The sequence below is a fragment of the Temnothorax longispinosus genome, chromosome 10 (genome assembly GCF_030848805.1).
Source record: "Temnothorax longispinosus isolate EJ_2023e chromosome 10, Tlon_JGU_v1, whole genome shotgun sequence".
Taxonomy (NCBI): domain Eukaryota; kingdom Metazoa; phylum Arthropoda; class Insecta; order Hymenoptera; family Formicidae; genus Temnothorax; species Temnothorax longispinosus.
This window is the reverse complement of record NC_092367.1, coordinates 12,939,725-12,961,892: the sequence shown is the minus strand read 5'-3', so window position 1 is coordinate 12,961,892 and position 22,168 is coordinate 12,939,725. Positions and strand designations below refer to the sequence as shown.

The 22,168-nt window shown below is 37.6% G+C and overlaps 1 protein-coding gene and 1 long non-coding RNA gene across 2 annotated transcripts in view; both read left to right on the top strand.

Annotated features, from left to right (window-relative positions):
• Positions 1 to 22,168, top strand: part of LOC139820997 (uncharacterized) — a 213,200-nt gene that overhangs the window by 90,310 nt on the left and 100,722 nt on the right. The gene's annotated exons all lie outside the window — the stretch shown is intronic.
• LOC139820580 (UBX domain-containing protein 7-like) lies at positions 15,544 to 17,862 on the top strand. The gene is made up of 2 exons (XM_071790943.1): positions 15,544 to 15,949; positions 16,157 to 17,862. The coding sequence occupies exons 1-2, from the start codon at positions 15,655 to 15,657 to the stop codon at positions 16,240 to 16,242; spliced, it is 381 nt and encodes a 126-aa protein (XP_071647044.1). The 5' UTR covers positions 15,544 to 15,654; the 3' UTR covers positions 16,243 to 17,862.

Here is a 22,168-nt window from a genome sequence, read left to right as displayed (position 1 = left end):
AATTTTGTCATAAGAAAGGCCATACAGCAGATCGGTGCTGGCAAATCAATAAATTTCAGGGAAATAGTAAGAACGGAAATCAAAATACACCTGGCTATCCGCAGAACAATACTAATAATAATCAAAAACAACCAATAACTTCAGGTATACAACAAAATTCAAATAATCAAAATTTAAATTCAACAATAATATGCAGGTATTGCAAAAAATCCGGGCATACATTAGAAGAATGTCGCAGACGTATATATAATAATAATCTCCGCCAGAATTCACAAAATCAGGGAAACGAACAGATTCCCGTGAGGACAGGGGCGACCCCGGGAAATGCCAAAATACGTCCCACACGAATAGTATCGGGGGAACCAGAATCAGATATCGAAGAGTAAATATAGCTGACATTGAAGATGTACCATCTGTGAAATTAAATAGTTCAAATTTTACGGGAAATTTAAAATTCTTAGTGGACAGTGGATCAGGCCCAAATATAATTAAAGAAAATTTTATTACACCTGAAACCATAGTGGACAGAAATGAAACTCTGAGACTTAGTGGAATAACAACGCATCATGTGACCACCTTAGGGCTGGCACAGATAGATATCTTAGGATGTCCAGTTGTATTTCATTTAGTTGAGAATAATTTTCCGATACCACAAAATGGGATCTTGGGTTCAGATTTCTTTAAACAATTTCAAGTAAAAGTTAATTATGAGCAAAATCAATTAGAATGGAATGATACTTATATTCCCTTTGAAGAAAAAGAAGAAACTTTCATTATTCCTCCGAGATGTACTAGGTGCGCAACTAAGTTTCCGGGTTTCACACATAGATGGCACCAATAACACATGTACTCGATTTAAATGTTTGAAGTTGTCTGAAGTTATAGCTTGGACATCTGTTAACAATAACCAGTCGTTATACCAATACATATCGCAACGCAAAAATATTTTTTCTAACAATGGAGATGTCGAATTTTGTGCCAAATAAACAGCATTTGCGGGAAGCTTTGCTTTTCTGTTTTAACTTGAAAAAAAATGCAGTTGAAGCACGTCGTTTGCTTGAGGAGGCCTACGGCGAACATGCACCATCGAAAACTACCTGTGAAGATTGGTTTAAACGCTTCAGAAGTGGCGATTATGAGCTGCTGAAACCGGGCGAAACTGTCAATGCGCATCGCTACCGACAACAACTGACCAATTTAAACCATGCATTGCTCGAAAAACGGCCAGAATGGTACACGAGACACGAACGAGTGATATTGCAGCACGACAACGCTCCGTGCCATCGCAGTTCCATCGTCCAGGACACCATCAAAACGCTGAAATGGGATCTGCTACCGCACCCGCCATATTCGCCAGACCTGGCGCCTTCCGATTATCACTTGTTCCGGTCGATGGCGCATGGCTTGGCTGCGCTACACTTGACCAATTTCGAAGAAGTGCAAAATTGGTTGGATAAATGGTTTCGGTCCAAAGACGCGTCGTTTTATCGTCGCGGTATTCATGTATTGCCAGAGAGATGGCGAAAATGTATAGTTAGCGAGGGACGATACTTTGAATAAGCCATTTTTTGTATTTCTCTTGAAATTTTTCATTTTTTATTGATAAAAAAAACCCGGAAACTTAGTTGCGCACCTAGTATTTCACAAATGCATATTAGAGTCGCAAATCCAGAACTAAAAGAAGGATATGTACCGCGATTAAACGTGACAAAGGGCATTTACTTAGAAGATGCTTTAGTTACGGTGAAAGACGACAGGGCATATCTGCAAGTAATAAATACGAATGATAAGAAGAAAGAATATATGTACCCACAATCAAAATATATGAGTTTGAGACAATTGAAAAGCAAATTTCCAATTCCAATTCAAATTCAAACTCGGACTGCTTAGGTATTCTATTCTCAATTCCAATTCAAATTCAACACTCGGACTGCTTAGGTAGTTCTATTCTCAATTCCAATTCAAATTCAAACTCGGACTGCTTAGGTAGTTCCATTCATAATTCAAATTCAAATTCAAACTCTGATTCCAATTCAAGTTCAAACTCTGATACAATTCTAATTCCGAATTCTCAAAGCCTCAACTCAAGTTCAAGATCTTGTTTTTATACGTTAAATAAAGAAGAAAGGAAAGCAAAAATAATTAAAGCATTAAGACTAGAACATTTAAATACTGAAGAACGATTACATGTTGAAGAATTAATTGAAAAAAGTTCAGATTGTTTTCACTTGCCTGGAGAAAAACTTGAACATACAAATGTTTTAAAACATCGAATTCCAACGGTAAATGAAATACCAATACATACACGACAATACAGATTTCCAGTAATTCATAAAGACGAAATAAATAAGCAGGTAAATGAATTATTAGATCAGAATATAATTAAGGCGTCAAAATCTCCATATAACACGCTTGTGTGGATAGTCCCTAAGAAGCCAGACTCAAAGGGGAATAAACGGTGGAGAATGGTGGTAGATTTCCGCGACCTAAATGATAAGACAGTAGGTGACGCATATCCACTTCCAAACATAACGGAGATATTGGATCAGCTGGGCGGCGCGAAATATTTCTCGGTGTTTGACCTTGCTTCAGGTTTTCATCAAATCAAAATGCATCCAGCTGATAGTCATAAAACAGCATTTTCAACGCCATATGGACATTATGAATTCGATCGAATGCCTTTTGGATTAAAGAATGCACCGGCAACCTTTCAAAGATTAATGGATTTAGTGTTAACAGGAATGCAAGGTAACGAAATTTTTGTGTATTTAGATGACATAGTATTATACTCAAGTTCTCTTACAGAACATGCAATTAAATTTGAAAAATTAATTAAACGATTACGTGAAGCAAATTTAAAGCTACAACCAGATAAATGCGAATTTTTGAGAAAAGAAGTTATTTAGGACTTATTTAGGACATATAATAGGGGAAAGCGGAGTCCGTCCAGACCCTAAAAAGATAGAAGCAGTACAAAATTTTCCAATTCCAAAGAGTGCCAAAAATATAAAACAATTTCTTGGATTGGCTGGATACTATCGTAGGTTTATTCAAGGATTTTCAAAAATAGCAAAACCATTAACTAATCTATTAAAAAAGGACATTGATTTTAAATGGGGGGACAAGGAGCAAGAAAGCTTTGATATATTGAGAAATGCATTATGTCATGAACCAATATTGCAATATCCTGATTTTACTAAACCTTTTCTTTTAACAACCGATGCATCTGGAACTGCAATTGGTGCAATTTTAAGTCAAGGACAAATAGGGAAAGATCAACCAATAAGTTACGCTTCAAAGGTATTAAATGAAGCTGAGAAAAATTATTCTACAATTGAAAAAGAATTATTAGCAATAGTTTACGCCGTGCAACATTTTAGGCCTTATCTTTATGGTAAAAAATTTAAATTAATAACCGATCATAAACCATTAACCTGGCTTCATAAATTGAAAGATCCCACTTCACGATTAGCGAGATGGAGAATTAAATTAACTGAATATGATTATGAAATAATTTATAAACCGGGAAAAATAAATGCTAATGCTGATGCTTTATCGAGAAACCCTGTGACAAATATATTTCCAATACATCCTTCATTTGATGAAATTGAAGAGTGCCCAGAAGATGATGAAGCAAGACAAAGAAATGCTAATCCTAAACCTTTGCCAGTTTCACCAAGAAGGGGAATGATGATGGAGGAACCAGAGCCGGTAGTTACAGGAATGCAAACACGTAATGCAGAAAAATCAGAAGGAGAAAGCATACCTTTCACTAAGAAGGAATTAGAAGAACCTCCGTTTATCGAACACATAGTCCATGCAGAAATACACAATAATCCAATAAATCAAATCAATAATAATGAATCTTTAGAAATACGTAATAATTCAATAGATCAGATAAATATTAACGAATCATTAGAAATTCAAAACAATCCAATAAATTGAATAAATCAAATAAATAATAATGAATCTTTAGAAACATACAATAATTTAATAGATCAGATAAATATTAATGAATCTACACCTTTAGAATCATCAAACATTATAAATAACACTCAGAACGAAACATTCGAGATAGAAACATCCTTGGAAAACATTAACAATGATGACATGAATTCTTTAATTAGCAATAATGAAAATATAAATACTTTAAATTCACAAATAGCTATACCATCTAATCTTTTAGAAATACTAAATAATTTAACAGGGGAATATGAAAATTATGAGAATTATCAAAATAAGCTTACGCATGTAAATCATTGCGAGGACCACATGGAAATTGCAGAGGAAAGAACCAACGACGACAACTCGAAAGACGACCAGGAAGATCAAGTTACTGACGATGACGACTCCGAGGAAGAAGAAGAGGTAGAACGAAGTGAAGAAGAGCGAGACAGCGACAGTGAGGAAGATATAGACACAACATTCAACGAACTTACGAATACAGACGAGACATTAGACAGAACCGAAAAACAAATAATAACGCGAGGACAGAAACACAGTATAATAAATAGTCGTGATCAAATATTTATGAGAAGAGAAAATTATTTATATTTCCTAACTGCAAATGGTAAACCTTGTGACGAAGGATCGAAACAACTTCAAAATCAAAATTTAATACCAAAGATTAAACAAAGTAAATCAGGAAACATTGAAATCATTAGAAGGGGAAATAAAATTCATTTAATTTTGGTTTGTAAAGAAGATGTTAAAGAAAAGATGAGAAGAAAACATTAATTGAACTTACATTTAAATTACGAGAAGTAGTAAAAGAAAACTCAATTAAAATAATAAATGTTGCAAAAACAAAAGAAATAGATAATATTCAATGGGAAGAAATTTTAAATCAAATTCGAAAAACATTGCTTGGAATTTCAATCAAATTAATAATATGCCATGGGTTAGTAATAATACCGGAAATTCAAAAAAGAAAAGATATTATTGAAGAAGCTCATTCATCAAAAATCGGGGGACATAAAGGAATAACCAAAACTTATAATCGAATCAGGCAAAATTTTTATTGGGGAAACATTAAAGCTGACATTCAAAATTATATTAGTCAATGTTTGCAATGTCAAATTAAAAAATTAGTTAGAGTTAAAACTAAACAACCCATGTTAATCACTGACACACCATTTTCGTCATTCGAAAAAATATCAATGGATATAGTCGGACCATTACCTGAAACCACGAAGAGAAATTCTTATATCCTAACAATCCAAGATCATCTCACAAAATTTTCTCTAGCTATCCCTCTAAAATCAATAACTGCCGTTCAAGTAGCTGATGCGTTATTGAAATATTTTATTTGCATTTTCGGAGCACCTAAAATAATTTTGACTGATCAAGGCACAAATTTTATGAGTAATTTAATGAAAAAATTTACTAAACAATTCAAAATTAAACAATATAGAACAACTGCCTTTTATCCACAAGCAAATGGAGCTTTAGAAAGGTCACATTTAATATTAGTTGAATATTTAAAACAATATGTGAATAAATTTACAGAATGGGATGATTTACTAGAATATGCTACCTTTTCATATAATACAAGCACTCATGAATCTACTGGATATACTCCATATGAGTTGGTATTTGGAAAAACAGCCAGACAACCATCCAGTGAAATTGTTAATGACATTGGAAAAGAAAAGACATATGACGATTATTTATATCAATTAATGACAAATATTCACGATCTACAAGAATTGGCTCGAGAATGCTTAATTGCATCAAAATTAAAATCAAAATATTATTATGATAAAAAGATTAATCCACAAACCTTTCAAATAAATGATCAAGTTTTTCTTTTAAATGAACCAAAGAAAGGTAAATTAGGAGACCAATATTCCGGTCCACATATAATAACGGATATTTTACCTAATGGAAATATTAAACTCCTTTTTAAAGGAAAGTCAAAAATTGTTCATTCAAATAAAATCAGAAAAATGAAAATGTAAATAAGATTAAAGGTGTACCGCGCAACATTTTTAATCTTATAGGATAATATACTAATAAATTTCTTTCTCTTAAATTGTAATTAATACAGATGAAGATGATCCTGATGAAGATGATAATGATAATCCCAATAATCACCCTGCTTCTCAACATTCAACAAATATATGGAATCATCGGGTACGATTGCGGAACATCGAACTTCAATGTGACGACTATCTCGTTATTGGAAATAGAAGAATGTAACATCCCGTTAATGGAACCACATGTAGAAGAAACTAATATTCAACTATTACAACTTGCGAAATTTGACACAATCCATGTAATTCAATGTAAAATTTCGATTTCGAGAACAATTTATTACTGCGGAATGCACTCACATATTGCGACAGTAACTAATGCACAAGCGGAATATATTATCGATACGACGGTAGATCAATGTAAAAATATGCATAAAACTGGAACACTTATTATAAACGTTAACAATGTAATCAATGGGTTAAAAGTAAATCACACAACGTCGCGACCAATCACTTTTGCAGGATCAGTAACAACAGACGGACAATGTTTTGGAACGCAATATTCAGATCCTTATGGAACATGGCAAAATGTAGTTGTGCAAGGAATAATAACCATTAGTCTAAATTCTCATCAAGCAGTAACTAATATAGAAACAAATCAGATACATTTAAAAACAGGAACAACCTGTCAATATTCAGATGGAAATTGTTTAGATATTGAAGGAAAGTATACTTTCTGGGAAACAATACCCAATGATTACTGTAAATTCAACCATTATGATGTATTATATGAAGGAAAAGCAAATAAGATGGTTAGTAATGTAGATAAAAATTTGCAAATAATTTATTCCTTGTCAACTAAAGACGTAACTTTTGCGTTAACACAAATGGGGGAAGAGCTTCTTTGTGGATATACGTTAATTAAAACAGAACATCCAAAACTTGTAATTTTAGAAATTAAAAAAGGAGAATCTTTTGCGCATAAGCGCCATATATCAGTAGAAAATTTAGATATTTTTGCTTATGTAAACTCGAAATTTATTTATGTAGAAAGACACATACGCACACAAATGAACCGTTTATACACAGATGTATTAACACAACGCTGCAACTTGGAACGACAAGTAATGAAGAATGCACTGAGCTTAGCGATCCATGCTCCAGATGATTTTGCGTATCAAATTATGAAAGGACCCGGATATATGGCAGTGATCTCAGGAGAAGTTGTACATATAATTAAATGCACTCCGGTGGACGTTAAGTATCGACAAACGCAGGAATGTTATCAACAATTACCGGTATTTAAAAGAAATGAAACATATTTCTTAGCGCCAAGGACTCACATCTTGTTTAAAACAGGAACACAGAATACATGCAGCCGAATAATTCCAACAATGTATCTTTTAAATGATGGATGGTATCGAATAACACCAATTTTGGAATACAGCAAATCACCAGCAATAATAAAACCGAACAGTAAACCTACGTGGCAATATAATGATCCTGGACCATTGGCAGCAAGCGGTATTTATACTAATAGCGAACTTGAAAATTTAAGGGATCAAATAATGTTCCCAGCGGAAAGGAATGGAATCTTAAACACAATGGCGCGCGGTGTAAAAAGAGAACCAGTATTAACACAAGGAATATCACTCTCTCACCTTCTGGATGAAAATTCATTGGAAAAAATAACGGAAAACACCTGGAAGAAAATTTGGGGAACGTTTCTATCCATCGGCAATGCAAGTGCAGGAGTAATTGGATTATACTTTTGCATAAGAACAACTAAATTAATAGTGGATACCATCATACATGGCTATGCACTTCATACTATTTATGGATGGTCAATATATTTAATTGGAGCGCTATGGGACTCAGTGACGAATTTGCTGTTACATTTAGCAAGAGTTGTGTGTACCCTGCTACTTACAATTAGAACAGCTGCCGCCAGTCGGGGACGACGAGGACATCCCCGAAGTCAACGGATATGAGGCGAAAAGGGGGTACCACGCCCTCAGCTCGCCGCGGTACGAACTCCCCTCGTCGGTCAGATTCTGTTGCGGTAACTGCGGTAATGTAATCCTAGGCCTAAGACCAGCCCGGCAGTGCAACGAATGTATTATGGAATCCTTTGATCAAATAGACAAATACCGGATGGCTCGAGCGACACGCGTGTATTTAGAAATAGAAGTTCAAAATGAATAGATATAAAAAAAAAAGGAAAAAGTGAATTTAGTTAAACAAAATATATATCACTAACAATTATAAAAAAAAAAAAAAAAAAATGTACATTATTATACATTATTATTATATGCATTATTATAGTTTTAGCTTACATATTTTAGCTCTAGCTTATATTACTCTATTATTATTATATGTATTATTTTAAGCTATTATATATATTTACACTAACACATTTATAATACATATTACACACTAATTAAAAAAAAAAAAAAAAAAAAAAATTATTAAACATGATTTATTATTATCTAAAATAAATAACGTAATTTTCGATTCAATTTTTCTTTTATTCAATTTTTCTTTTATTTTTTTTTATTCAATTTTTCTTTTAACAATTCATACGCGGTAACAAACGTACCACGTATGACTTAAGGGGGAAGGTGTTACGTGCGAACAAAATTGAATTCAATCAATCTTTAAATAGCCAAGAATGTTATCGATATTGATTAATTATCCGATTTCTAATGGGGAGACGGTTGTCAGGCCGCGGTTCACAAGGGATAAAATTACACCTAGTGATAAGACCTTCCTCCTCCTTCAAGCATAAAGACAAAAGAAGTGGTGAGAAGCTCGCGCGGGGGGTTCTTGCCACTTGAGTATAAATAAGAGCGAAAAATAATCGTACAGCCAGTTGTTGTTGGGAATTAGTAGTTGTCATTGCTTATAGTCTTTAAAAATTCTGACCTAAGACAGATCTTAAACTGCAATTTGAATCTTAAAATCAAGATTGTAAGGAAAGTCTCCTTGAATAAAGGTGATTTAAATTCTATTTCTTAAACTAATTTACACTAAAAACCTTTAATTCCACAACCCTTAACTGTCGCTGCCAAGTAGCGTGGCAACAGAAATTTCCTGATTCTTGTCGCTGCCAAACAGTGTGGCAACGGGAGTTCTCCTCTCCTTAACTGTTGATGCCAAAGAGTGGCAATAGGATTTCCTTTAATCTATATTCATGCCCAGAAAAGGGGGCAAAAGGTCCCAAGTAAAAAGGATTAAATTTCAAATTAAACAAGCCATTCAATTTAATCAAGATCCTTTTCCATTATTTCTCAAACTAAAGAAATTAGAAACTGAAATTCAAAATAATAAAGTTTGCACTCCATACAAATTAATTTTTTTGGATTTTAAATTAGATTTTCCAAATTTTAATTTTATAAACAAATCTGACCCTCGATATAAGATATATAAAATTCGTTATCTCTTCGGACTGGACTAATTGCACAACCTGGTCCAAATCCCGGGTAAATTACTTAAATGTTTTGACCCAAAAACGGACGAACTAACTTTTGACAGAACGTGACAAAGCTTATGGGGCATCCCTCTATGCGGTTTATCAAAACTCAGCTGGAAAGATGGAATCACATCTAATCTGTTCGAAGAGTAGGGTTGCACCCCTAAAAACAATCACGTTACCACGACTGGAACTCAACGCAGCACTTCTGCTGGTAAAGCTGTGTGATAAAGCAAGGAAGCTTACGGTAAGAAGATTCAAAATATAAACTTAATGAGTGACTCGACTGTCGTTCTCAGCTGGATAGCCGAATCCCCAAATATCAGGAAGACCTATGTAGCAAACAGGATCTCTAAGATTCAAAACCTATCACATGGCGTGACATGGCGTTACGTCCCTTCCAAGGAGAATCCTGCCGACCTGCTCTCCAGAGGAATAACGGTGGAAATGTGGAAAGACAGCCAGTTATGGTGGCACGGGCCTCGATGGCTCACTATTGATCAATGGCCTCAACTACAAGAGATTAAGCTTGATACTTCCGAAATGAAGAAGACAACGCTGATCGCTACAAAGAACATGAAGTACGACATTCTAAGAAGATTTTCCGAGTATGGAAAACTTCAACGTATAATCGCATACTGGCTACGCTTCAAGGCTAATTCATTAGGAGCAAAAAGGAGTGATCCTTTGATGCCAGAAGAGCTGGAGCACGCAGAGATCAACATACTGAAGATGGTGCAGTGCGAGGTATTTCTGAAAGAGATACATGCTCTTGAAAAGGAGCAATCAGTACCCAGAGATAGTAGCCTATCGTCACTCAGTCCCTTTCTGGATAAGGAGAGAATCATAAGGGTAGGTGGAAGGCTGTCCCGAGCCGACATCACCGAGACTCAGAAGCATCAGGCATTGTTACCTGCTAAACACCATGTAACAACAATAATCATGAGGAAAGAACATATTCGACTTCACCACTGTGGACCGGAGCAGTTGCTCTACTCAATACGACAAAGGTATTGGCCGCTGAGCGGACGACGAGAAGCTAGAAAAATAACGAGAAGCTGCATAAGATGTTTCCGAACCAGACCAAAGCCGCCAGAAGTTTTAATGGGAGATCTTCCTGGTGATCGGGTCCGTCATGCCGTGAGACCGTTCACGAATGTAGGCGTGGACTATGCGGGACCACTACAGGTACGAGAGAGCCGCAGACGTGGAAGAATTCACGTCGCTAAAGCTTGGGTTGCTGTTTTTACATGCTTCGCAACTAAAGCAGTGCATTTAGAGCTGGTGACAGAGTTGACAACTGAGTCATTCTTAGCCGCTTTAAGAAGATTTGTAGCGAGAAGAGGTATCTGCTCCAAGATTATGTCCGACAATGGTACCAACTTCGTCGGAGCAGCGAGATAATTAGCAGAGGTGTACCAATTTCTTCAGAAGGAACAACAAGAGATAAGCAATCATTTGGCTCGTCAGAAGATAGAATGGAGATTTATTCCTCCGCGATCTCCACATTTTGGGGGTTTTTGGGAGGCTGCTGTTAAAGCACCCAAGCGGCACCTCTATACTGTAACGAAGGGTTTAATCTGGACCTTCGAAGAATATTATACCTTACTCGTAGAGATAGAAGCAATCCTAAATTCTAGACCGCTTACTCCTTTATCCAACGATCCAAATGACCTAATGGCATTAACTCCTTCCCATTTCCTCGTAGGAGACCCTTTATTACTTCCAGCAGAGTATAACTATCAAGACGTCGCTGACAACAAGCTGTCCCGATGGCAGCATATACAAAAACTACGCCAGCACTTCTGGAAGCGTTGGCAAAAGGAATGAGCAAAAGGAATTTGAACGAGCTGCAAAGGCGCCATAAGTGGCGTGCGAGAGGAAGGGATCTAGAAATCGGCGCATTAGTCCTTCTAAAGGAGGACAACGTATCCCCGCTTCAGTGGGTCCTGGGGCGAGTGAAGGAAGTCCATCCTGGTGGAGACAACGTAGTAAGAGTGGCGACGGTCAGAACTGCCACTGGATTGCATAAGAGAGCCGTTAAAAAGCTCTGTCCACTTCCTTCAGAAGAAGAAGACTGTTAAACTTAGATTTAGTTATGCAACTTGTTTATTCGAGATTAATTTAGATATATTATAAAAAGTTACTTTACAGCTAGTGCGATGAATATACTTATATTAATATTATTCTTAAGTCGTTTTTCAGTTTCAAATGATAATTTCAAGTTACAAATTTGTGTTCATTAGGCATCGGTTCAAGATGTAATAGTATTAGTTTATAACTTTGTATTGAGCAGCGAGCTTCATTATTTAATTCAAGTTAGTATTGAAAGATGTTCTTTCAAGGGGGGCGGGATGTAAACGATCCTTTACCTTCGGTCTGATTCGTAAGTGTTTGGTAGTTTACGTTGGTAGCGCGAGCGGCGTGAGCGGCGTAGTTAGTTGGAAGCAATGGAGAACAGGGAGAAGTAAGAAATAAAGCTCTGTGAACATTCGTAAAAATTTCGTGTGCTTTATCCCCAACAAGAACTTTTCGTCAGTCTTTCTCGATCAGTAGTCGATTAAAGACTTTTTGATTTTGAAAGTTTTGATTTTTTTCGTTGCTTTATACAATTCACTTTGCGTCCTTTTCAGGATACAGTGAAAAATATATAGAATATATAAAATATATAGAAGATTACACTTTTTAACACGCTCGCAAAATGGAAAATTTCCGAACAAATCGTCAACTTTTTAATTGTATGCGTGCAAATAATCTTGATTTATCAAATTATGAGGCTTTAATAAGCCACATAATATCATGTATTGATACTGAATTACCTAAAATCGCGTTGGAACCATTGAAACAAAAAATCATAAATTTCATGAAGAATTTGAAGTCAAAATGGATAGCTAGCCGTTACGATTACAATTACATTACAATTACGATTACATTGCTGGATTCGCTGTTTCGAATGCTTATTACATATTTCGTATAAAATTAATATCAAATGTTGGTCAGCGAGGAATGAGAGTCATAAACGAGAAGTCGAGTAAAGAAAAAGAGAGATACAGACTGCCTTCAGAACAAAAGCAGGTCTCTTGATAGATTTCGTGAAACAAGGGAAAGGTACATCCAATGATGGCAACACGGCCAGAAAATTTTTTGCTAATCCAGAATTATCAGCTGCCATTACAGGTTTAGATAAGAACTTAATAACTCGATTTGAAGTTTTCGCAAGTAATCGCTAGCGGGAATAGGATTAACGTGTCGGAATTCGAATCTTATGCTTTTAGAACTGCCGAATTATTTGTATCATTATACCTATGGTACTACATGCCAGTCTCAGTCCACAAAAAAATGCTATCATACCAATAGGACAATTATCTGAAGATGCTCAAGAAGCAAACCATAAATATTTTAGAAAATATAGAGAAAATCATTTGCGAAAAATGTCGCAAATACAAAATAATGAAGATATTTTTAATAATTTGATCATTGCTTCAGATCCAATAATATCTAATTCGCGAAAAATTATGGGACATAAAAAGAAAGAATTAACTGAAGATGCAAAATGTTTATTATATTTCAGCGATAATGATGTAGATGATGATTAAGTTCAAGAAATAGATGTGAGAAGCAAAAAAAACAGTTCCTTTTCTATTATAAAACTCACAAAAATTAAACATCCCGAGGTTTAAGACTATCATTAAAAATCAAATTAACTTTATTTTTTAACCGACTTCAAAAAATGGAGGTTCTATATTCGGCGTGTATGTATGTATGTATGACTACAATTTTCTTTAAAACTACTGAACGGATTTAAATGCGGTTTTCACTGTCCTATAGAGCAATTCTCCAGAAAGGTTTTAGTACATAAAATATCGCGCTAAAACATCAGAGTACGGAGCAGTAAGGAAATATCCAATAATAATTATTCATCTTAATTTAATGAAGCACTAAAAAAGTATAAAATAAAAATTTTTATATAAAAATAGAACCGACTTTAAAAAAAACTAAAAAGTATTTAAAAAATAAAAAAATTATTTATGCGTTTTATGAAAAATTGTTAATTAAATAATTTTGATTTTATACACTAAATGTATAATAATCGTACATTATTTATGTCAAGTTTCAAGTCATTTCATTGAAAAATGTAGAAGTTATAAGCAAATGACCGAAAAATGAGGCGTTCGCCTCACTATGCGCCGCGGCGGTGACCGGGGGAGAAGAGGGCAAGGTCAAATGGAGGGCGTTCGTTTCCTTCTGCGGCGCAGTCATGTCGCAGAAGGAGGCAGCCGAACGCGTCAGGAGGGGGGAAGCACCACCCCCTCCAGTGACAGCGACTGGAGCGACGGGGTTGGCCCGAGCCGCAGACCACCGCCGCCACCACGGCGGCGGCGTTATTTTTTATGACGGCGTGGGCCCAGAAACAGCCCCCCCCCCCGTTGCGATGTCGGTTTCGGGGGGGGGGGACGGCACATAACAGTGCCGGGGAGAGAAGGGCGCAATTAATCCGCACAGGAAGTATCTTCTCCTTCCTCCCGCCCCTCGGAACGGGAGGAGACCGTTGCCGTCGGCGACGCCGGCCAATGGCCATATGTACGGGTCCTTCCACTAACTAAAGGGGGGACCGCGGGGGTGAAACGGGCGTGCGGGAGGGGTTTACCGCGCGCCCGCAGCATAACCCGCCCCTGCTAGAGAAACGGCAGGTTTGGGTGGATGTCCCCCCATCCCGCCGCTGTGCACAGGAAGCAGCTCCACCACGGACAGGGGGAGACTCTGGGAGTCTCCCGGGTTGGTGCCTACGATGGGCTAGGCGCTGGGGGGCCCCGGAAGAATCAGCGTGTTTCCCGGGGTCCCCCCCCCCCAACAACGAGCGCCATGAGGGACATCCGCAGAAGTTTTAGTGGGCAGGGTATGCATGCAGAATCGTGAGCGATGTGCATGCTATACAATCCCACATTCATCCCGTTATACCTCTCCCCGGAGGTGGGGGGGTCTTCCCCGCAAGGGGCTGTTGGGTAAACCTGGGACTCTCGAGCCCCAGGAATCCCAATAGTTGAAGATTTCTCCTGCGAAAAAAAAGAGGCAGAAAATTTCTTTTTTGGTGACAGGAATAAATAACAAAGATAGAGATTTTTGGGGCTATATTACAAGTTTTGATTTTGTAAGTTTGAGTAAAACATGGATTGATTTGGAAAGTTGAGAGACGATTAAAGTGAGGTTACCGGATTCACATATTTGAAAGTGTTGTAATGCTACTACCACACAGCACACTGTATCCTGAGGATATCCCAAACTGACCAAGATTTCCAAATACGATCCCACGGATATCACAGCAGGTGATCCCGGGATATTCCAATAAGATATCGTAAGATATCCTATTATGATCTCAGGATATCTAAATATTCTGCCATATCCATTGGCTTTGCATAAAGATATCTTACAAAATCTTCTGAAGGATATCTTTTAGAATATATTATTTTTCGTAAATTCTCAGGTTGTATTTGTAATATCTCATAGTAGTATATTATTTTTCGTAAATTCTCGTATACTACTCAGAATATATAAATTAATACGGATTAAAAGATTCAGAAGATAAAGTCCGCTCACAGCGTGTTGCTTTCACCGACGACGCCGAATCGGCTAAGTCCGAAGGCGGCGTGTTGATGCGCGCGCATAGGCGAGCCGAAGTCGCCCCGATGAGAGTCGATCGGGCACGAAGCGCACGAAGCCACACGAACACGTCGGACGTCGGCGGTCGGACATCTTGTCAATGTTCACGTTAACAACGAGTGATCGCGACATCAGTTATTTTCCTTCAGTGTTCAAAGTCAACGATCGGCATTCATCTTGCGCGGTATCGCCACCCAATCATCCAAGTGCGTGAATGTCCAGAGAGACTATTCTCTACGAGTGATTATCGAGTTCATCAAAGGAACTCGTCTCGAATCTCTGTGATCGTGTCGCGTTCGCGCTCGTGTACGCAACACGTACACGGATACGTGTCTCGTGTATCGTCCTGAAATATTTTGCTGACGCAACGTTTTGAAGTTTATCGAGGTGACGGGTAAGTGTTACATCGTCCGTGCGTCAGCGCGAGAATTATCGTTTAGGTTAAATAGCGCGACTCAGACAGCATCGCGAATACGAGTGCCACAGCGCTTTTCTTCGAGTCCGTGTGTGAATCGCGACAATGCCGAGGGTGTAAATGTTAGGAACATTATGCTATTGCGACGTACCCAAGCGTTTTTCATGTTTGTGTCCTCTGGTTTAAATGAGAGCGAGGCGACGGCCCAGCAGTACCTGACGTTGGCCGATAGAAACGTGGAGATGGCAATTAGCCTGATGTTCGAGGGTGGCAGACCACCGGAGACCGAGAACGCGGATTCCGAGCCGCCCGTGAGGGCTCCTATATTACCCACGCATGAGACGCTAGTGCCTTCGGAGCCGATATGTTCATTGCCACAATTGACGAACAACGTGTATGACAGATTCCGTGATTTTGCGGCAGAAACCCGTACGCATTTTGTCCTAGAACTTATATCAATTAGAATATGTATACGTACTGGACAATTAAGAATAGGTAGTATTAAGTGGGATGGTTGCATGGATGATATGAGGATGTTAAGTTTTTAAACCAAGTTTCTTCAAATCTACTTCTTGGCATGTAAATTGAAGTTAATAAGTTATTATTATTATTATTACATGCTGGTAATTAATGTAGGACGACAAGAGGAAGAGATGACTCGCAGAGTAACTGGCACAAAGCACATATCTCAAAAGAAAACGAAACAACTGGAAGATCTATAATATTTAGACCACCATGCGATATTCTCTTCTTAGGCTCTTTCATGGAAGCACGGGACCACGCGAAAACTTTAAATCGTTGGCTCGTCAATGTTCAGGATCCACAGGAATTTTGTTGTCAGATTCTCAATAGAGATGTGTGGTCCAAAGAGCATATCCAAGAAATTGTGAAGAATTACTTTATCTTGTAGCAAGTCGAATAAAAGCTACATTACTATTATGTGAAGATTTTAAGTATTTTGGCGAACTTATTTATTCTAAACATAAAAAAGACACTTGCTCATATCTATCATTTTTAAGTAAGTTTATTAATAATGTCATTTTTTATTGCAGTTACGACTATTTGCAAAATGTAAAGGTACTAATGTAAAAAACACAACATATACTCTTATGGGAATTTTGATGTCGGACAATGTAGCTATGCAATATAATTGGACCGGAGCAAAACAAAATAAAGAGAAATTTTCCAAGTCACGGTTTCACACAGTTCTGCAAAGTATGACATATAATTAGAAAACAAATATTATTCGCTGCTCATTTAAATACTTATAAAACAGTGATTATATATACGCTACAAGGAATCAAGAAGTGTATAACTGACTGGTTAAGACATGCTAAAGAAAGACATACAAGACAACATTTAAAAGGCAATGAGTCAACAGCAGGAGTAAATGACACGGTCGATTAAATGACAAACGAGGTAGAAAAAAATGTATGCCAATTGCACGCTTGAAATACCAATGCTATGTATGTGTTACCGCAATGTCCTTTTATTTTTATTTTTTTATTTTTTATTATCGTGCTCGGCGTCAGCGCAACGTTTATCGCATAATAGTGCGGGAAAACTGACTGTTTTCGTGGAAACGAATGACCGGCCGTGCGTTCTATATCATTATTTCCCTTTTATGAACGGGAGAAAGAGAGAGGTGTGCTCACTTTGTAACCTTTTTCGCCGCGTTTATTTCTACCGTCGCTGCTTCCGGTAACATCAAACACACAAAAAAGGCGAGTATTATGTATGTGCGAGCGTACACGTGGGCGAGCTCATCATTCTACAAATATGTTTCAACCGCAATTAAGCGCCGAAAATAAGAAACCACTAGGCTTCCCCCCGATGCCGCTATTGTTATAACCGGTATATTAATACATTTTTAATTGTAGCGCGATAGAAAACATACGGTCTCGGGCGGAGGGAAAAACCAAGTGTCCCTTCATAAAAATTCTAATAGCGCCTTTTTTAACGTTCTTTTTTTCCTTCTTGAACAAGACCATCCTTGTTGCATAATTAAATATTTTCCCTACGTAAAAGTATATTTTGTTTCGACATGTCTGTGTAACGTAAAAAAAAAGACTTGGTCACTCGTGAAAAAGCCGAGACCGTATGTTTCCTGTAGTAATCGGCAACATTACATTTATTGCTGTTATTTTTTTACAAAAAGTGTTAAAGTTTAAAAGTACTTTATATATGTACCTCTATTTTTGTACCTCGGGTCGAAAGCTTTATCAAACTCGTACGTGTGATATATGTATTTTTATTTTTACTAATTGTATTTTTTTTTAAATTAGAGGTACTTTGTTTAAAAACTATATATTCTTTTAATAAATAAAGATTTAATATGCAATGTACAATATACTTATTTTTTTCATGTACATCGTGGACAGAAAGATTGATTTTTTTGTAATACGTTTTGGAATGTGTTTGTTTAATTTTACAATTTATTTTTCAATAGAAGAATTCTTTTATTAAACAAGACGAATGCACATTCCGAAATTTATCACAAAAGAGAAACAATATTTCTGTCCACGATTGTACGATTATCCCCTTTCTGGTTAAACCATAATTTCATTGTATATAAAATATACATACGATATTGCGAGTGCTATTATTAATATCTTGCGATATCTTTCGATCTCCCTCGGATATCCTGGTGAAGATGTCTGCAAGATCTAAATAGCCGGACACTTGTGCATCCACTGGATATCCACCGGATATCTGAGACTATTTTGGGATGTCCCGCGGTTATTGCGATATCCCAAAATGATGTCTGTAGGACGTCCCTCAGATAAAGTGTGCTGTCTAGGATTAATATAGCCCGGGAGGTAACGACACAAAAGTGTCAGCGATTTGATTAGTCTTGGAACAAAGTAATTTCTTTTGTTTTAATAGTGTTGTTGATGAAATGCAGAGTCTGGCTGCGCTGTCTCGCTGGAATGGGCGTTGCGGCGCCTTTGATCTTGTCGAAAAAACACTTATGTTGGAAGAATTTGATTAGTGCTGAGCTTTTATATATTTATTGTTTTTTGTATAAAGAAATGTTTTAGAAGAGTCTGACATGCAACTGATACTGGAAAATGAGTCTGGCATCCTTCCAAAGTCGTTGTAAAAAGTCGATTTGTAGAATTATTTGATTAGAGCTGTAACTTGTCAAGATGGTAGTTTAAATATATAAAATTATAAAAAAATAAGTCTGGCTACTTGTACTGGCTGGAAAATTGGTCTGGCACCCCCTTTAAAGTCGTTTGCACGAGCGCGCCGGCAGCTCGTTGCCCGCCGTATCTCTAAATATTATTAACGCATTACTCATTGAAAAAGATTTTACTTGTCCAAAAAGAAAAACGTAAACGATTTCGTGCTTATTAGTAGTGGAATGATGTGTAATTAATTATGTAATAATCAGAAATAAAATAATTTAAAAATAAAACCATATTTTAAAGTAGTCAACATTATGCAAGTATACGCTTATAAAAAATTAATTAACTTTATTTATTAAAATTATTAATTTATTCATCTGGATAATCTGTAATCAAACTTTCAATTTTTGATGAACTTTTATTTTCATCATCGGTGAGCTCGGTGTTGTCGGTATCGTTATCGGATTCTTTTTCGATTTCCTTTGATTGAGTACGTTCATGATCTGAAAATAATTCAAAGTTGAATTTATTATTAAAATTACACGATTTTAATAAGCTGCGATAAAAACCAAACTTTTACGAACTAAACTAATTAACTTGTTTTATTTGCAAAAAAATAATTATTATCTTAAAATGTGACTGGCGAATAAATTACATTTACTTCGCCAATTACATAATAAACAGCAATGGAAATATTAATCGACTCTTCTGGCCATTATAATTGTCAAGACAATACGACCTTGATTTGGTTCGATTATCGTCAAGACGCTCTTTTAACCAAAGATTTTGATCCTTATAAATTGATGTAAACTTTGATGCTTATATATAAGCATCTCATTTAAATAATTAAATTTATTGCAAAAAATATTACCTCAGCCAGGGTACGAATCTGGAATCTTTCTCATTCCGTGAAGGGTCCAATTCGAATTCTGACACTGGATTTTTGAGAATTTTTTCAGATTTTTAAATTGTGGCCATCGATATGTCGGTTTAAAAAATTATAACTAAATCAATTTTATTTAAAAAAAAACTAAAAAAAATCTGAGTGCATTTTAAAGTTGAAACAATAACATAAAAAATCGCCGACCAAATCCGAGAGGTCCACGGTCAAACCCAGGTCGATTTGGCATGGAATGCCTCATATATTTAACCGCAAGTAATAATTTTTTCAAAAATTTATTTAATTACATTTCTTATATAAAAGAATATCTGTTGCATTATTTAATATTATAAAATAAAGATACTTTTATTCTGAATGTACTTATAATTCTTTAAATAGTATTGTAATAATTTTAGTGCCAACTAAAAATGTCTAAGCAAGGGAAAGGCTAACCAGAGAGGTCGGGGGAAGGGAGGACGCAGCTAGATACTTACAAATGTCGCCGCTCGCAGGTACGCGCTCTGAGACGCGTGGCGCGAGCCGAACGCACTTTTATGATTCAGAAAGGGTCAACGTCCGTAAAGACGTTAGGACGCCTTTCGTGAGCGGTGCGATCGTCGGTTCTTTTTCGAGTCAGAGAATTTAATCCCTTTAACTCAGGATCGGACCTCGTGCAATTTCGAGAGAGGGAAAGTACTGAGGGTGAGGTCTTAAATTAAAGAAAGAATGGAGATGTCTTTAACATAAGTATTCATATTTATTTGACATAAAAAAAATAATGTTATTTGATATAAAAATAATTATAAACTAGGCGTTAATGTAAAAAGTGTGGATGTATATAATAAAACGAAGGAGAACTTGTGCAGACGGTTGTTAAACATTATGTACATTTAATGAAATTCTTTAGGCGAAACATATGAGAATTAGAATAAAAATGAATGTATTTTATAATTATTACTCTAAGTCTATCACCTCGGGTTCGTCTACTTCCTCGAGGTTTACAACGGTCGAGGCGGTCGAGGAGGTTGGGGACGGACTTCGGGAAGAGGAGGGGGAATCGGGAGGTTCTAGGAACCGGGCTGGATCGGGGTTGACGGGGACCACGCGAACCGGGACCACGCGAACCGGGACCACGCGAGGCGGGACCACGGAAAACGGAGCCACGCGGCAAATAGGGCGAGAATGTTCAGCAATTGGGCGAGAGGGTAGGACAACTGGGCGATAAGACAAGATGATAGCGGGGCGATTCTGATGCAAAAAACCGGGTTCCTCCGAAAAAGCTGGTAGGGGCGGTGGGATGGCGAGTCGCGGAGGACCGGCGTTGAGCTGCTCCCGGGGGAATTCGATCTCCCGTCGCGCTCGCTTGTTCTGTCGATTTCTCTGTCGTCTGATCGTGCGGAGATTCTGTCCTCGAGGGGGTAGGACTTTTGGGTTCACTAAAATTATTTATTTATTTAGTCGATCTCTCTCGGACCCGGTCAGAAGCGAACAAAAGGAAATCCTCAAGGGGGGGAGGTCAGTGGACAGGCCGGATCCGCGACAGCGACGAGACGCCGGGAGCCAAGTCAGGCCCACGACAACGCCAACGACCGCTGGGAACTCGATGCCTACACCGACCGACCCACGAGCATGAGCTCAGGGGGGTCAGTGGACCGGCTGAGTCCACGACAGCGATGAAGACGCAGGGAGCCAAGTCAGGCCCACGACAACGCCAACGACCGCTGGGAACCTGATGCCCACACAGATTGACCCACGATCACGAGCTCAGGGGGGTCAGTGGTCCGGCTGAGTCCACGACAGCGACGAAGACGCCGGGAGCCAAGTCAGGCCCACGACAACGCCAACGACCGCTGGGAACCTGATGCCTACACTGACCGACCCCAAAATAATAAGCTTCCGGGGATCCGACAATCGATAGACTGTTTAAGAAGGGGGGGGGCGATAACGCGAAAAAAGAAAGGATCAAGAGAATTACGGGACTTACTACTTGATGAATTCAAAACGTTGGAATAGGTTTCTTCTCGAAATGGACGTTGGTGTCGTTGGTGGATGAGTCGGAGCGACTGATGTGCTGTTGGATTTCTTGCACAGACTCTAAACGCGGAATCGTGACTCAAAAACGGAAGAGATCACGATTATAATGCCGAAATGTAGACTAAATCTTCAGAGGCTTGAAGAGACTGAGAAGTTTTGAGGGCGAGTGCCGCAATCTTGGGGTTTATATAGGAAAAAGTAGGGAATGAAAGGAGTGGATTTCATGTGGGGTGTGTCTGGTTTTCGTTTAAAGGATTTCGGGTTGGCGGGATGTTTCTAATTTTTGTTTAACGGATTTCTTATTGGTTGAGATGTTCCTCACCCAAGAGGTAGATTCTTAAGTTTTCCCCTATCCTGGAAAGCTAGAGACGGTTATCGATTTTTCCGGTTTTCCATTGGTGAGCCCCCTCTTAAGGCCCCACTGTCTTATTGGGGGTGTAACCCATCGGTTCTTTCCAGTGACGCATTTGTTTTTTGGCTATCGCCGATTTCTCTTTTATTGGGGTTCCTTACTTATCTCGCGACCCTGTTTTTATGTTGACAGACGATCCATACTTCTAAATTTTAAGTGCAGTTTTATTGCAAACAGAAACTTCCGCCACG